The 18,322-nt window shown below is 43.5% G+C and overlaps 1 protein-coding gene across 1 annotated transcript in view; it reads left to right on the forward strand.

Moving 5' to 3' along the window:
- The window catches only part of LOC135242168 (cyclic AMP-responsive element-binding protein 3-like protein 1), a 53,680-nt gene that overhangs the window by 31,610 nt on the left and 3,748 nt on the right, over positions 1-18,322 (forward strand). The window contains exons 5-11 of the mRNA XM_064313117.1: positions 3,300-3,463; positions 6,001-6,150; positions 8,667-8,725; positions 10,525-10,593; positions 15,598-15,697; positions 16,252-16,378; positions 17,909-18,137. Of these exons, the coding sequence (XP_064169187.1) occupies positions 3,300-3,463; positions 6,001-6,150; positions 8,667-8,725; positions 10,525-10,593; positions 15,598-15,697; positions 16,252-16,378; positions 17,909-18,137 (898 nt within the window). The remainder of the gene's footprint in view (positions 1-3,299; positions 3,464-6,000; positions 6,151-8,666; positions 8,726-10,524; positions 10,594-15,597; positions 15,698-16,251; positions 16,379-17,908; positions 18,138-18,322) is intronic.

An 18,322-nucleotide genomic window follows, 5' to 3' on the forward strand; every position in this document is an offset into this window, starting at 1 on the left:
CAAAGAGTTTTCCATTCAGGGTTCATACTAAATCCAGTGTCTTCATTGTGTTTATTGAAAGAATTGAGGAAATATTGGGTAGCATTGCTTTGGAATACATCTTACTTCATTTCGGTGAGGCAAGATAGCCTATATTGTCTGTAGTACCGTAACTTGGCGTAATTTTGATATCAGTACTTTTAATGGCGGGCCTGGATTTTGGCAGTCTGAATGAATGAGTTATAGACAGTGTATGTCTTGTATGTGTGAGTAACTTGGCATTTTTGTATGTTGAAAACGTGTTTTTTATGAGATATCATTTCTTTTTGCAAAGCGTTTTATTATGAGAGTGAGAAATGTGAAATGACCCTGTAAGAAATGATTGTGGATTATGGCTATCCTTGTGTCAATTTGTACAGTCTGATGAGCGTGTACCGTTTAGCAGTTTTGGTTTGCTATATATGTAAAACAGTGGCTGTGACAAAGGGTGCGGTAGCGTAAGTGTAAATGCATCAGAAACGCAGATGAAATATGGCCAGTGTATGTACTCACGGATTTGACGGCCATCCAACGACCCTTGATTGACAAAAGAATCAGCAAACCCGTAAAATTAGAGCTCCCTAGGTCGCAACTTGTGTACCCTTCTGTCCTGCTCCGTTGTCTGTTATTTCGTGGAGATGCACTTTTAGTGTTTGTAAGGTTTATAAGGCATTTTGATAGGCTTATCTGCAGGTAGGAATCCTCGAACCGGAAAACTTGATAGTGGAGAATAGGAGCAGATGCATATGTCCCAGCAGGCTTTGCATATGAGAAAATAACAACAGTGTGAGATAAATTAGGATAAATGATGAAATTGCGTAGTTGAAACAATATGTTTTTAGCAGAATGGGCATGTAGGTGAAGGTTGACATGATCACAGACTGTAATGCGAAGTAAATGAAGTGACCATGAACGAGCTTAGTTTCCTTATCCAATGGTATATATAACAGTCTGTATAAAGCTTTAGTTGTTAAAGTGGAGGGTTAAGTAATGTGTGCAATCTATTATAGTGATGTGCTTTTCTCATGTTCAGTACTAGTAGTTATAATTATGAGTGAGTCATGATTTTAAATGTAATGTTTTAATGGGGAGTTGCAGAACGTACATACGTAGTAATTGTTTGTATGTGGCTAGTGTGGCGTGGATCGGGGCATGCCCCCGCAGTGCCTCTCCCAGCCTGATATGCATCAGCTCAAACCTGCCACCAGGCCCGCTGTTCAGGACCCAGGACAGCGCCACTCTGTGAAGTCCAGCCACAGGACCCTGGAGAGCGGCAACCTGGAAATTCCCCAACTCCCTCATTGGCACTCAACACACCTGAAGTCAATGAGGCGACACAGCTGCCCCCACTCCAGGGAAATGGGCTGGGAGCTTAAGAGGAGGCCTTTGTCTCCCTTGAGAGAGGGGGTTTTTGGGCTACAGCAGATCGGTTAAAAATCTGTTTGTAACTTTTTACTTTTTTGCAGAAGCCGGCGGAGACGCGGGATCACATCCCTCTTCCTGCTTTGAAGAGGGATCCCCTCTGCTGTCTCCCAGTCATCATTACCTTAATTTCAGTTACTTTACTTTAATTTAATTTAAATAAGAAACTTTTGTTGTTGAGTACGGCTTTGGTTTGTGTGCTTAATTTTTGTTTAATTAAAGAGCCCTGTTGGGCTATTTTTCCCCAAACCTCTGGTCTGTGTATTTCTGTGCCGCCCCGCCTGCACCGTCACGCCCAGTACGGTGCCACACTAGATAGAGAACAGGGCGAGGTAACATGAATGTAGAAACGTGGCGTTTGCTGATAAGAAGGTTTTGTACGGTAGCCAAGTGAAGAAATATAGTTAATAGAAATGGCACAGCGGTGAGCTGGTGTAACTTTTTAATAAAAGGAATACATTTGCCTTCATGAAATGCATATGGGTGCACGTGAGAGAGTTTTGGCAAAACAAATATAAGCGTAAGAAAACGTTAGTGTAAAAGAGGAAATTATCTGCCTGAGGACGAGGCGGGATTCAGTCCTTCAACCGGAGGTTTACCAGTGTGTGACTGTTAGTGCAGCACAACGACATAGCTATGCAATGCGTGAAATATGATTAGCAAACCTGTCCATGGTTTTAAAGAAGAACACAGGCCAGTAAGCACAGAAGCGCCCCCGTTGAATCCATATGGCTTTGCAATATTGTAGCCGGTTAATAACTGAACGTGCAGACGATACGTCATAATGCAGTGTATATGTTCGGTGAACGGCGGGTAGATATGGTGCAAAAGCAATAATTGGGAAGTAGTAGACAATTATTAGCGAGGGTAAAAGCAGGTTAAAGAAACGTGTTCCTATCTGGGCTTTAACCTAGGACCGCATGTTCCCAAGACTGTAAACTTGCCCACTAGGCCACAGGCAGACTAGCTGTTAAAACCAGAAATGTTTCAGAGTAAAAAGGTATGAGTATTTTGTGTGTGTATGCGAGTTTTTGACTGAGTCGTGTAGGTGAAGATTTGGCTGGTGTCGGTAAAATGTCCAATGGGGAGACATGTTGTTAGTGGTATTGGTGGCAGGAAAAATAAGAATGAGAAGAAGAAAAGAAGAAGGAGGAGAAAACGCAAAATCCCCTTAGTTTTTGGCTTTATTGTGTGGACACGTGAAGTTGTTTATGAATTCTGTCTGTTGAAATGGGGTGAGAATGTACAGAATTTAAAGTTTTTAAGGGCTGAGTGTCTGTGGCTGTTGTGGTTATTTCTGTGGGGAACCCTGAAAAGTGCCAAAATCTCGGTGCTGTATAGGTAATGGGCATGCCCCCGCCAAGGCGTAACTTGGCGGGATGGCATACCTGCCATCCCAATGGTTAGGGAACTGGGTCTGTAACTCTGGGTTACAGTGTAGTATAATGGTTAGGGAACTGGGTCTGTAACTCAGGACTGCAGTGTAGGATAATGGTTAGGGAACTGGGTCTGTACCTCAGGGCTGCAGTGTAGTATAATGATTAGGAAACTGGGTCTGTAACTGAGGGCTGCAGTGTAGTATAATGGTTAGTGAACTGGGTCTGTTCCTCAGTGAGGTTACAGGTTTGGGTCCCAGGTGTGTGGGGGACTGCTATGACTGAGGTATTTAATCTGAGTGCTTCAATTAATATCCACCCTTCTAAATGTAGCACATGCTAAAATATGAGCTGTGTGGCTCAGCATGAATGTCTGCCAAATAACTAAATGTAAATATAATTGAAGGTTATCTTTCTTTGTGGGTCCTGCTGTACGTTTTGAGGTGTGAATCGATGATTCTATTGACCTCTGACCCCTGACAGATGAGCAGCTGCAGCTCCCTCCCACCCCTCCCAGTAGCCATGGCAACGGCAGTGACAGCGATGGGTCCCAGAGCCCCCGGTCCCTGCCTCCCCCTAGCCCGGCCCATCTGCAGGCCCGAACCTCAGCCGCCATCTCCTCCTCGCCCCTCCTCACTGCGCCTCATGTGAGTCACCTCCTGCTCATCCCTCCTCTTCTCCTCCTCACCCATCATGCCCTGCTCTCTGGCATTTATCATCCAGCTGATGTCCCTATTTCATCATCACATAACTGATGTCATCACCTGGACTAGCAATCCACACAGCTGCTTTTCCTCCAGATTTGGGGCTCACGCTGGGATCACCTACCCTGGTCCTGGAGAGACACAGGGTCTGCTGGGGTCCCCAGCCCTGGTCCTGGAGAGACACAGGGTCTGCTGGGGTCCTTATTTCTGTGGGGAACCCTGAAAAGTGCCAAAATCTCGGTGCTGTATAAGTATTGGGCATGCCCCCGTCAAGGCGTAACTTGGCGGGATGGCATACCTGCCATCCCAATGGCTAGGGAACTGGGTCTGTAACTCTGGACTGCAGTGTAGTATAATGGTTAGGGAACTGGGTCTGTACCTCAGGGCTGCAGTGTAGTATAATGGTGGGGTGCCCAGCCCTGGTCCTGGAGAGCCACAGGGTCTGCTGGGGTCCCCATCCCTGGTCCTGGAGAGCCGCAGGGTCTGCTGGGGTCCCCAGCCCTGGTCCTGGAGAGACACAGGGTCTGCTGGGGTCCCCAGCCCTGGTCCTGGAGAGCCACAGGGTCTGCTGGGGTCCCCAGCCCTGGTCCTGGAGAGCCACAGGGTCTGCTGGGGTCCCCAGCCCTGGTCCTGGAGAGACACAGGGTCTGCTGGGGTCCCCAGCCCTGGTACTGAAGAAGCACAGGGTCTGCTGGTTTTTATTATCGCTCCGCACTTAATTTATCAGTTTATAAGCAGCTAATTAAGTGGTTTACTTGACTTACCTGGTATTTTGAGTTCAAACTGGGCAGCAGTGTAGTATAATGGTTAGCGAACTTTACTTGTAACATAGAGATTGCAAGTTCAACTCCCAGGCAGTCTATCCACGTTGTACCTTTTAGCAAGGTACTTGACTTGCACTGCTTCTGTATAATCAGCCATATAAATGAACACAAAATCAAAGCATGAGTCAGCCTGGATGATTGAATTTTTAAAGGTGTAAGGAAGAACTGGACATTTCCTGTCACACCACCAAACCCAGTTGTCAGTGACATAAAAACCTTAATGGCATAAATTGCACCGCATTACATTACGTGCATTTAGCAGACACTCTTATCCAGAGCAACCTACACAACTTTTTAGATAGCATTTACATTCTATTTATACAGCCTGGTCAGACTCATAGTGCTGTAAGGTTATGAGCAGCCTGGTCAGGCTCATAGTGCTGTAAGGTTATGAGCAGCCTGGTCAGACTCATAGTGCTGTATGGTTATGAACAGCCTGGTCAGGCTCATAGTGCTGTAAGGTTATGAGCAGCCTGGTCAGGCTCATAGTGCTGTAAGGTTATGAACAGCCTGGTCAGGCTCATAGTGCTGTAAGGTTATGAGCAGCCTGGTCAGGCTCATAGTGCTGTAAGGTTATGAGCAGCCTGGTCAGGCTCATAGTGCTGTAAGGTTATGAACAGCCTGGTCAGGCTCATAATGCTGTAAGGTTATGAGCAGCCTGGTCAGGCTCATAGTGCAGTAAGGTTATGAACAGCCAGGTCAGGCTCATAGTGCTGTAAGGTTATGAGCAGCCTGGTCAGGCTCATAGTGCTGTAAGGATATGAGCAGCCTGGTCAGGCTCATAGTGCTGTAAGTTTATGAGCAGCCCGGTCAGGCTCATAGTGCTGTAAGGTTATGAGCAGCCTGGTCAGGCTCATAGTGCTGTAAGGTTATGAGCAGCCTGGTCAGGCTCATAGTGCAGTAAGGTTATGAGCAGCCTGGTCAGACTCATAGTGCTGTATGGTTATGAACAGCCTGATCAGGCTCATAGTACTGTGACATTATGAGCAGCCTGGTCAGGCTCATAGTGCTGTATGGTTATGAGCAGCCTGGTCAGGCTCATAGTGCTGTAAGGTTATGAACAGCCTGGTCAGGCTCATAGTGCTGTAAGGTTATGAGCAGCCTGGTCAGGCTCATAGTGCTGTAAGGTTATGAGCAGCCTGGTCAGGCTCATAGTGCTGTAAGGTTATGAGCAGCCTGGTCAGGCTCATAGTGCTGTAAGGTTATGAGCAGCCTGGTCAGGCTCATAGTGCAGTAAGGTTATGAACAGCCAGGTCAGGCTCATAGTGCTGTAAGGTTATGAGCAGCCTGGTCAGGCTCATAGTGCTGTAAGGATATGAGCAGCCTGGTCAGGCTCATAGTGCTGTAAGTTTATGAGCAGCCCGGTCAGGCTCATAGTGCTGTAAGGTTATGAGCAGCCTGGTCAGGCTCATAGTGCTGTAAGGTTATGAGCAGCCTGGTCAGGCTCATAGTGCAGTAAGGTTATGAGCAGCCTGGTCAGACTCATAGTGCTGTATGGTTATGAACAGCCTGATCAGGCTCATAGTACTGTGACATTATGAGCAGCCTGGTCAGGCTCATAGTGCTGTATGGTTATGAGCAGCCTGGTCAGGCTCATAGTGCTGCTGTAAGGTTATGATCCTGATTAATGAGACTTCATGGCCCTTGTCTGTACAGAAGCTGCAGGGTACCTCTGGACCCCTGATTCTGACAGAGGAGGAGAAGCGTACACTGATTGCGGAGGGGTATCCCATACCCAACAAGCTACCCCTCTCCAAGACTGAGGAGAAGGCACTCAAGAGGGTCCGCAGGAAAATTAAAAACAAGGTGCGTGTGCTTCATCCCCGAAACATTCCTGCTCTCAGCAAGGACTCAAATCAGACGCCACTGTGAAAAACAGCCCAAAACCCTCCCACTATCTTAGTGTGAGTGAGCTATAACCCTCTCACTCCAGTATCTTAGTATGAGTAAGCTATAACCCTCTCACTCCAGTATCTTAGTGTGAGTGAGCTAGAACCATCTCACTCCAGCATCTTAGTATGAGAAAGCTAGAACCCTCTCACTCCTGCATCTTAATGTGAGAGAGCTATAACCCTCTCACTCCAGCATCTTAGTGTGAGAGAGCTAGAACCCTCTCACTCCAGTATCTTAGTATGAGAATGCTAGAACCCTCTCACCCTCTCACTCCTACATCTTAGTGTGAGTGAACTAGAACCCTCTCACCCACTCACTCCAGTATCTTAGTATGTGTGAGCTAGAACACTTTCACCCTCTCAATCCAACATCTTTTTGTGAACATCCCTCACAATGCAATGTATTACCTGATATAGGGGACACTCCCTTGCATTGGTAACTTGTGGGTGAAAGTACTGGTTACTCTGTAGTCTTAGTGTGAGTGAGCTAGAACCCTCTCACCCTCTCACTCTAGCATCTTAGTATGAGTAAGCTATAACCCTCTCACTCCAGTATCTTAGTGTGAGTGAGCTGGAACCCTATCACCCTCTCACTCCAGCATCTTAGTGTGAGTGAGCTATAACCCTCTCACTCCAGTATGTTATTGTGAGTGAGCTAGAACCCTCTCACTCCAGTATCTTAGTGTGAGTGAGCTAGAACCCTCTCACCCTCTCACTTTAGCATCTTATTGTGAGTAAGCTATAACACTCTCACTCCAGTCATCTTAGTGTGAATGAGCTAGAACCCTCTTACCCCAGCATCTTAGTGTGAGTGAGCTAGAACCCTCTCACTCCAGCATCTTAGTGTGAGTGAGCTATAACCCTCTCACTCCAGCATCTTAGTGTGAGTGAGCTAGAACCCTCTCACTCCAGCATCTTAGTGTGAGTGAGCTATAACCCTCTCACTCCAGCATCTTAGTGTGAGTAAGCTATAACACTCTCACTCTAGCATCTTAGTGTGAGCGAGCTATAACACTCTCACTCCAGCATCTTAGTGTGACTGAGTGAGTGAGCTAGAACCCTCTCACTCCAGCATCTTAGTGTGAGTGAGCTATAATCCTCTCACTCCAGCATCTTTGTGTGAGTGAGCTATAACACACTCATTCCAGCATCTTAGTGTGAGTGAGCTAGAACCCTCTCACCCTCTCACTCCAGCATCTTAGTGTGAGTAAGCTATAACACTCTCACTCAGCATCTTAGTGTGTGAGAGTTATAACACTCTCACTCCAGCATCTTGGTGTGAGAGAGCTAGAACCCTCTTACTCCAGCATCTTAGTGTGAGAGAGCTATAATCCTCTCACTCCAGCGTCTTTGTGTGAGTGAGCTATAAACCTCTCACCCTCTTACTCCAGCATCTTAGTGTGAGTAAGCTAGAACCCTCTCTCTCCAGCATCTTAATGTGAGTGAGCTTTAATCCTCTCACCCTCTCACTCCAGCATTGTTGTGTGAGTGCGCTAGAACCCTCTCACTCCAGCATCTTAGTCTGAGTAAGCTATAGCACTCTCACTCCAGCATCTTAGTGTGAGAAAGTTATAACCCTCTCACTCCAGCATCTTAGTGTGAGAGAGCTAGAACACTCTCACTCCAGCATCTTAGTGTGAGAGAGCTAGAACACTCTCACTCCAGCATCTTAGTGTGAGAGAGCTATAACCCTCTCACTCCAGCATCTCACAGTGAGAGAGGAAGAATCCTCTCCCTCCAGCATCTTAGGGTGAGAGAGCTAGAACCCTCTCACTCCAGTATCTTAGTATGAGAAAGCTAGAACCCTCTCACTCTTGTATCTTAGTATGAGAAAGCTAGAACCCTCTCACTCCTGCATCTTAATGTGAGAGAGCTATAACCCTCTCACTCCAGCATCTTGGTGTGAGAGAGCTAGAACCCTCTCACTCCAGTATCTTAGTTAGGGCTAGAACCCTCTCACCCTCTCACTCCTACATCTTAGTGTGAGTGAACTAGAACCCCCTAACCCACTCACTCTAGTATCTTAGTATGTGTGAGCTAGAACACTTTCACCCTCTCAATCCAACATCTTTTTGTGAACATCCCTCACAATGTATTACCTGATATAGGGGATACTCCCTTGAATTGGTAACTTTTGGGTGAAAGTACTGGTTACTCTGTAGTCTGCAGGTACATTTCTTATGTTATTAACTTCTAGATGGGATAGATGATCTGTTCTGATGAGTATGTATTATTATGACCTTAATGTCTGGATGGGCTGGATGGTCTGTTATGCCGAATATGTATTATTATGTTCTTAACTTCTAGATGGGATGGGTGATCTGTTCTGATGATTATGTATTATTATGTTCTTAACTTCTAGATGGACTGGATGGTCTGTTCTTCTCATTCTGCATTTTTTAGTTCTAGTGGTTTATGTTTGGTCTTCAGATTTCAGCCCAGGAGAGCCGCAGGAAAAAAAAGGAGTATTTGGAATGTCTGGAGAAAAAGTAAGCAGAATGAGACCTGTCACTCTGTGTGTCCCTGCTACACCTTAATTCAACTACACCCCAGTGATGTCATCCAATTTACGGAGCAGTGCTACTGAGTCACAGCACAGGGATATTACCAGTGTTTTACTGCCATGATATTTCCACTGAAACATACATAATTATTGTTGCTTAATTTTAATTTTCCATTATAATCCTGTAGTGAAATAGCTTAATGCAATTTGCTATAGCTAAGAAATAATGACTATGATTGTCTTGAAGTTTTATTACATAAAATAAAACCAGGGAAGATCCTAACAATGCCAATGATGTTGTTCACAATAATAAAATGACTTGGGAGATCAACTTTTGCTCAAACGAAAGAAAGGAAAAAAACATTTGTTGGGGACCATTTATTGGATTTCAAAAGAAGAAGACTGGAGGCAGGTAGGAATTATGAACGTAATTCTGGGCTATTAGCTTGTTTGTATATGGTCTGTGTAGTGACAGATGGACAATTTTTGGAATTTAAATTGGATGATCCAAAGATTAAATGTTCTGGAAAAAAGAGACAGCAGTTGCCTAAACATCACTAATTGTCAACAATGTTAAGCTAACTTAAGCTAAACTGAACTGGCCAGTCTCCTATGGAAGGGAATAGCGTCAGCCTTTAGAGGGTTATTTGGGCAGTTCCAGTTTGCATACTTTGCTGGTGACTTTCTCCTTGTCTCCAGTGCCAAAACCATATTTTCCAATGCCACAATTGAGGTGTAGTGTGAATGCAAGTTTTGGCACGCTCTTTGAATGTCAAATACAGCGATTAGCATCATCCACATACATTTTAATTTTAGGATACCTAAAAATATAAGATTGTAAGCAGTGCTGGGATGAATCTATTTTAACAAAGGTCCGCTATAACATGAAAGATTGGTTCAACTCAGTTGGAACACCTAGAATCAGTTTTAACTGAAATAAATCATGATACATTCTAAAAAGAAAAAGACAATGAAATGTAAATGAAACGTATGCATTTCTCATGCACCATCCAACTGGAAATGATTCAGCTGCGCGCAAACTCAGGAGCATGGTAGTGCGGAGTGTGGAAGTGTGCAGTTTCGAGACACAGCTTCTGTTCTGCTTTAGGGCAGGGAACCTGAATGAGTGCTGTTTCTTAGCAAAAGATCCAAACTTAGATGCTCCCTTTGGGCTACATCTTATTATTGTTATTAATAATAATAATAATAATAATAATAATAATAATAATAATAATAATAATAATAATAATGGACCCTTCTTTAAATTGATATAGCAAACATTACACACTGTAAAACAAATAAACACAAGCAATCAAAGAAAGATTTCTGGTAACACTTTACAATAAGTTGCAGCTATACTTGTGTGGTTAAACTGTAACTAATTTGAAAACAAGAGATTCTCACTGAGTAACTCCAACGTAGGTAACATGGAACAACAGTTAGTGGTATTCTTAATAGAGTGTTTGTAGTCCTGAAACCCGGAAGTAAGATCAAATTTTTCAGCCACGGCTTTCCAATGTTTTTTTCCCAAAAGGATTTCATTTTCTGCCACAAATAAGGTCTGTGGTGAACGTAAGCCTGAGAGAGTTTCACGTTTTGTTCTACAAGATAAATTACACACATTAATATCACAACCGTGAACTTTTAAGCTGTTAAAAAGTACGTTGCTAACAAGTTGCTGTATTGAAACTATTAATCACAAGGTCAGAGAATCACTGTTTAAGGTTGTGTGTGTGTCACCTCTTGGGACCAACCTGAGCCAGGTATCTGTGTTTAATTCTGCAGGGTGGAGTCATTCACTTCTGAAAACAACCAGCTTTGGAAGAAGGTGGAAACCTTAGAGAGCACTAACAGGTGAGACATAGTTGGTCCAAAGTGGCAGTTATCATGTGTGCTGTGGAATGGGCCCTGGACCCTGGCTAAGCTATTAGACTGACTGGTTCCTTCAGATTGGGACCTAGGGCTTTAGCTCCACTAGCTATTCGGATCTTTTGTTGTGTGAAATGGCTGGTGAGGGCCATGGTTGAAAGCTCACCACCCATTGGCTGTAGTGGTATGTTGGGTGGAGCTAATAAGCATCCCTGGGCCTCATTTATTCACTGAAGGAAACGGGTCATTGTACTGCATACTGACTTGTGTAATGGCTGTAGAACAGTGGCACTATGCTGAGCCACCTCTGGTAATGTCACAACAAATTCTATCCCCTCTATCAATACAGAAGATTGGTCAGATCTCTCTGTCAGAACGTCAATGTTAGCTATGTGTTAGCCAAAGACAAAGAAATAATGTATTAGTTAGCATTGTATTAGCTAACAAAAGATAATGTTAGCTAGCTAGCCATGGCCTCTCCCTCTCTCTCTTGCTCTCTTTCTGTCTCAAATTCAAATAAGCTTTATTTGCATTACGTATATATATATATATATATATATATATATATATATATATATATATATACAGTGGGCTCCAGAATTATTGCCACCCTTAATAAAAATGAAGAAAAAAGGCTGCATATAATAAATGACACAGATATCTATATGTTATGTTCAAACATATGGGAAAACAATATACTTTTATTTCAATACATTTACTCTCATGCTTCAATGTTTTTTTTATTAAGTAATCTAATTTTTTCTGAAAACCATAGGTGCCATAATTATTGGCACCCTAACAATTATTGTAAGTAAAATCAAACAAAATGAAATTGGCAATACAATTTTACTTAATTTAGTGCACCTCAGTCTAAAGGAACTATATTGTGTCATTCCATGAGGTAACAAGCATACAAAATCCCTTTGTCATCCATCAGCATGGGAAAAGCCAAATAATTGTCAATTCAGAAGAGACCGATGATAATTTACTGTCATAAGTCTAGTAATGGGTACAAAAAAGGACATAAACGGTTAAACATACCACTTAGCACTGTAAGGGCAATAATAAAAAGGTGTAAAACATATGGAATGGTTGCAAATTTGCCAGGAAGAGGAAGCAAGTGCATGGTGTCCCCACGGACGGTGAGGAAGATGGTGAGGGAGGCCATTAATAACCCAAGGATCACTGTTTAAGAATTGCAGAGATTGGTTTGTTTCTTGCGGTCAACAAGTCTAAAAAAAAACATAAAATGTCACCTCCATACCAATTAACTCTTTGGAAGGGTGGCATGAAGACAGCCCTTACTGAGCACAATAAACAAAACCAAGAATCTGGAGCTTGCCAAACCTCATTGGAATTATGACTGGAAGAGAGTGCTATTGTCAGATGAGACCAAAATCAGTTCTGACAAAAAGCAAACATGTTTAATATTATTATGAGTTTTCAGTTTTGCCTCAAAAGGTCTATTATGATCACCAATGCCACTTAAAATTAAACTCTCTCAACAGCCAATAGGTGCACTGTCTTTGTGTGACATCAGCACACCGGAAGTGACAAGATTCTAGTGGTAAACATGCCATGCTGACGCAGTTTAGCACAGACTTATGTACAGACCAGCGCGGTGGTGGCCAAAAGCTCCTGTTGTTGTTGCTGCTGCTGCGTTACCATTTGGATTTACTCAGCACCATCTCCCTCTTTTTCTTTTTTTGTGTGAGTTTCCTACAGAAAGCTGAGGAAAAAAAATCTCCAGAAGAATCTTTTTTTGAGTATTATAATGTGTGAAGCTGTATGATTCCCAGAGTCTTATAATGTGTGAAGCTGTATGATTCCCAGAGTCTTATAATGTGTGAAGCTATATGATTCCCAGAGTCTTATAATGTGTGAAGCTGTATGATTCCCAGAGTCTTATGAGTGAAGCTGTATGATTCCCAGAGTCTTATGAGTGAAGCTGTATGATTCCCAGAGTCTTATAATGTGTGAAGCTGTATGATTCCCAGAGTCTTATAATGTGTGAAGCTGTATGATTCCCAGAGTCTTAGTCTTATAATGTGTGAAGCTGTATGATTCCAGAGTCTTATAATGTGTGAAGCTGTATGATTCCCAGAGTCTTATAATGTGTGAAGCTGTATGATTCCCAGAGTCTTATAATGTGAGAAGCTGTATGATTCCCAGAGTCTTATAATGTGTGAAGCTGTATGATTCCCAGAGCTAGTCTTATAATGTGTGAAGCTGTATGATTCCCAGAGTCTTATAATGTGTGAAGCTGTATGATTCCCAGAGTCTTAGTCTATATGTGTGAAGCTGTATGATTCCCAGAGTCTTATAATGTGTAAAACTGTATGATTCTCAGTCTTATAATGTGTGAAGCTGTATGATTCCGAGAGTCTTATAATGTGTGAAGCTGTATAATTCCCAGAGTCTTATAATGTGTGAAGCTGTATAATTCCCAGAGTCTTATAATGTGTGAAGCTGTATAATTCCCAGAGTCTTATAATGTGTGAAGCTGTATGATTCCCAGAGTCTTATAATGTGTGAAGCTGTATGATTCCCAGAGTCTTAGTCTTATAATGTGTGAAGCTGTATGATTCCATGAGTCTTATAATGTGTGAAGCAGTATAATTCTCAGAGTCTTATAATGTGTGAAGCTGTATGATTCCCAGAGTCTTAGTCTTATAATGTGTGAAGCTGTATGATTCCCAGAGTCTTAGTCTTATAATGTGTGAAGCTGTATGATTCCCAGAGTCTTATAATGTGTGAAGCTGTATAATTCCCAGAGTCTTATAATGTGTGAAGCTGTATGATTCCCAGAGTCTTATGTGTGAAGCTGTATGATTCCATGAGTCTTATAATGTGTGAAGCTGTATAATTCTCAGAGTCTTATAATGTGTGAAGCTGTATGATTCCCAGAGTCTTAGTCTTTTAATGTGTGAAGTTGTATGATTCCCAGAGTCTTATAATGTGTGAAGCGTATGATTCCCAGTCTTAGTCTTATAATGTGTGAAGCTGTATGATTCCCAGAGTCTTATAATGTGTGAAGCTGTATGATTCCCAGAGTCTTATAATGTGTGAAGCTGTATGATTCCCAGAGTCTTAGTCTTATAATGTGTGAAGCTGTATGATTCCCAGAGTCTTAGTCTTATAATGTGTGAAGCTGTATGATTCCCAGAGTCTTATAATGTGTGAAGCTGTATGATTCCCAGAGTCTTATAATGTGTGAAGCTGTATGATTCCCAGAGTCTTATAATGTGTGAAGCTGTATGATTCCCAGAGTCTTATAATGTGTGAAGCGTATGATTCCCAGTCTTAGTCTTATAATGTGTGAAGCTGTATGATTCCCAGAGTCTTATAATGTGTGAAGCTGTATGATTCCCAGAGTCTTAGTCTTATAATGTGTGAAGCTGTATGATTCCCAGAGTCTTATAATGTGTGAAGCTGTATGATTCCCAGAGTCTTAGTCTTATAATGTGTGAAGCTGTATGATTCCCAGAGTCTTATAATGTGTGAAGCTGTATGATTCCCAGAGTCTTATAATGTGTGAAGCTGTATGATTCTCAGACTCTTATAATGTGTGAAGCTGTATAATTCCCAGAGTCTTATAATGTGTGAAGCTGTATGATTCCAATCTTTGCAGAGTCTTATAATGTGTGCACCTCTAGGACTAAAAACCCATGCCTTATGACAGATTGTTGTTAAAGTTGTGAGAGTGTGCCTGACTTCAGTTATCCTTGTATTGGAGACATAAGTTCCTCTGAATAAGTCTGCTAAATGCCCAAAAGTTTTATAAACTGCAATGTAAAATGAATTTGGGTGCATGTGTGAGTAAATAGAAAGGAAGATCTACCCTCTTAGCAGTTGGCATCAGTGGCTCTTATAGAAACTGAGGGAAGCTTGTTCAAACTGAACGGCTGCTATGCTTCCGCAAACAATACAAGGGGAAGAAGTCTGTGGTTGTGCCACCGTTTGGAGTGCAGTGTCCACTGCAGGTTTCTATTATCTCACTCTCATTTCAGCCAGAACAGGACTGTGTCAGTCTGTGGGATCAGCTTTTTTTTCCAGATGCTGTACAGCTGCACTGAGCTCTAAATCATCTGGATGTCTCATCCTGTCCATGGAGCCAAGGGCGTCCAGCCATCCGCATGTCATAAAGACGGGAGAATCTGCCTAACAACTACTTAACAAATTATGTATTTAAGAAACAATTCAAGCATTAAATCAAATCCTTTGACCAAAACTTAAAATGCAACCAAAATCATGCAAAAGGCAGTGTATTGGTCTTGTCTTACTTCTGAAGAGCAGAATATAGGTGGAGATTAACTCAAACGGTTTCCAAAAAAGAAAAGCCAGACATAGCAGGTTTTGGAAATGGGGATGATGGCTGCGTTTTGGAAAGCCAGTAGATAAAAAAATAGGTGAATGTTCTAATGAGATCTCATTTACTGATCTCATTAATGTAAGCTAAGCCAGGTCTACTCAGCTCCAGGTCCTGCAGGCCACACTGTCTGCAAGTATTTCCTCTAGCCATGCACTACAGCACCAGATTTCCCTAATTATTTCACCTCCTTGGTTCCGGTGCTGTAGTACATGGAGCAAATACCTGCAGACACTGTAGCCCACAGAACCTGGTGTAGAGTAGCACTGAGCTAAGCAGGACAACCACAGAATGAAAATCGCCTAAAAACAAGCCTGCAGCTTTAAGCAAGCATACAAAATTGATTTTCACATCCGTTTCAAAGTCATGAAATGTTTCACAGTTCTAAAGTGGCTGAGGTTCTGCCTCACTGGGGGGTGGATATTGACTTTATGGTGAGCATTGACTGGGGGGTGGGCATGGACTGGGGGGCGGGCATTGGCTGAGGGGTGGGCATTGACTGGTGGGCGGGCATTAACTGGAGGGTTGGGCATTGGCTGGGGGGCGAGCATTGGCAGAATGCAGGTAGGGTTGGTGGTTTGTGTGACGCGTGTCCGTCTGTCCATCCTGCTGCTTGACAGGTCTCTGCTCCAGCAGCTTCAGAAGCTCCGGGTTCTGGTGGCTGGGAAGGTGCCTCAGTTGTGCAAGATGGCCTCCACTCAGACTGGCACCTGTCTGATGGTAAGCAGCCATCCAGAGCTTTCTGCTGTGTGCAATGAGACAGACTCGCTAACACACAGACACACACATTCCTGCACATCCTCTCTGTATACATGTGCAACTACCCACATACACACACCCACACACTGATCCACATCCTCTCTGTATACATGTGCAAGTACCCGCATACACACACCCACACACTGATGCACATCCTCTCTGTATACATGTGCAAATACCCACATACACACACCCACACACTGCTGCACATCCTCTCTGTATACATGTCCAAATACCTGCGTACACACACCCACACACTGATGCACATCCTCTCTCTCTCACACATATACACACACATATCACACATATACATTTGCAAATAGTCACATCTAAAACATTTGATACAGGGCCAACTCATCAAACTCAGATGTGAAATAAAATATTAGTGGGCTCATTATTTCCATTTTACTGTGACTGTGCACTGTGTACTGTGGCCATGGGAACAGTGCCATCTATAGGCTGTCCTGTGATATGCCTTCAGCCTGAATCTCCCTGTATATGTTCATCCCTGCCAGGTGGTGGCGCTGTGTTTCTTGCTGGTGCTGGGCTCCATTATGCCCTGTCTGCCCGAGTTCTCCTCTGTGACCCACACAGTGAAATCCTCCCCACTCATGTCGGCTGAAGTCTACACCGCCACTCAAAGTACGTCTGTGCTTCACGGCTCACAGCCCACAGGGCCTGCATTCTGTCTCCAACAGTGGGCCCATCTGATAGTGTCTGGCTGAATCAGGCCCTGCCTGTCTGGCTGAATCAGGCCCTGCATGTCTGGCTGAATCAGGCCCTGCCTGTCTGGCTGAATCAGGCGCTGCGTGTCTGGCTGAATCAGGCCCTGCATGTCTGGCTGAATCAGGCCCTGCGTGTCTGGCTGAATCAGGCCCTGTGTGTCTGGCTGAATCAGGCCCTGGACCATTTTTCATATTCATGTGTTTGAAATATGTATTTACATATATCCATTTGGCATAATTCTCTGTGCCACCTGCAAGGCAAGATATAACTCCATCAATTTGATTACAGTTATAGGTACATGGACTGTAGGGAATGGCATGGTTTGATTATAGTTATAGGTACATGGACTGAAGGGATTGGCATGGTTTGATTATAGTTATAGGTACATGGACTGAAGGGGTTGGCATGGTTTGATTATAGTTATAGGCACATGGATTGTAGGGATTGGCATGGTTTGATTATAGTTATAGGCACATGGACTGAAGGGATTGGCATGGTTTGATTATAGTTATAGGCACATGGACTGAAGGGGTTGGCATGGTTTGATTACAGTTATAGGTACATGGACTGTAGGGATTGGCATGGGTTTGAGCACTACTCTAATTTACTGCTGTGGCCATTAGCAGTTGTGTTTATCCAGAGTGACACACAGTGCAAATGCAAGTGCAAAGACCAGGGTTGGAAGTGCAGTAGTTCCCTAGAGGGGGATGTTAATCCCAAGAAAGGCAGTAAGTGTAGGAAGTGTACAGTGGAATGCAAAGGTGTTCACCCCCAGCCATGTTGTTTAAACATGGGGATGGAGTGTAGCACAGTGGGTAAGGAACTGGGCTTGTAACCGAAAGGTCGCAGGCTCGATTCCCAGGAAAGGACACTGCCGTTGTACTCTTGAGCAAGGTACTTAACCGCAATTGCTTCAGTATATATCCAGCTGTATAAATGGATACAATGTAAAATGCTATGTAAAAGTTGTGTAAGTTGCTCTGGATAAGAGTGTCTGCTGAATGCCTGTAATGTAAACAATCAAATTCATTATAGAGAAGCCAATAGAGCCCTTTGCCAACATTATATTATAGTAAAACTGTAAAAAGTTGGCAGCCTCAGAGTGTATGACGGAACTAACACAGGAAGTGTTGTGATAATCAATTGAAGCTTTTGGGATATATTCCTGCTTTGTATTTTCCTAGAGGTTCCATTTGTGTCCAAGTCTGTGTTGGTCATAATGGTTTAACTTTTTCAGATTAAAAAAAGGCTTTAAGGTATTAAGATTCTCTGCCAATAAATTCAATATTATTGATGCACATTCCCCCCAGTAGCCTAATGCAGCTATCGTCGCTAAGAATGAGAGTCCATTCCAATGTCATTCACATTTAGAGTTTTTTACATGCGGAAATGAAAATGACTGAGCTGCATTTAACTCCCCCTGTTGATGATGCTTTGCCACTGCAGTTCGCTCTCGTACCCTCCTCTTCTACAACGAGGGCTCCCGGCTTGAGGAGAGCTGTGGAAGGTTCCTGAAGGTGGAGGATGACATCAGCCTCTCGGACGGCCAGCCGGACCAGGACACCCCATCGGAACACGAAGCCGGAAAGTACCTGAGCCGGACCCATGCAGATTCCCAGGACTACAACCAGACTGGAGTGGAGCTCCCGCACGAGAAGGAACAGTATCACAAGAGGTGAGGCCAGGGCCCATATTCATGAAGCATCTGAGTGCTGATCTAGGATTAGCTTTGGCCTGTCCTTATCCTAACCCTGTGCATTATGCCTTAAAAGGCTGAATTTATCCAAGATCATGGTCAGAGTAGGAGGTGTTGATATCAGAATAGGAGGTGCTGATCTCAGAGTAGGAGGTGTGGATCTT

This window comes from Anguilla rostrata, chromosome 16 (assembly GCF_018555375.3).
Source record: "Anguilla rostrata isolate EN2019 chromosome 16, ASM1855537v3, whole genome shotgun sequence".
Lineage (NCBI taxonomy): Eukaryota > Metazoa > Chordata > Actinopteri > Anguilliformes > Anguillidae > Anguilla > Anguilla rostrata.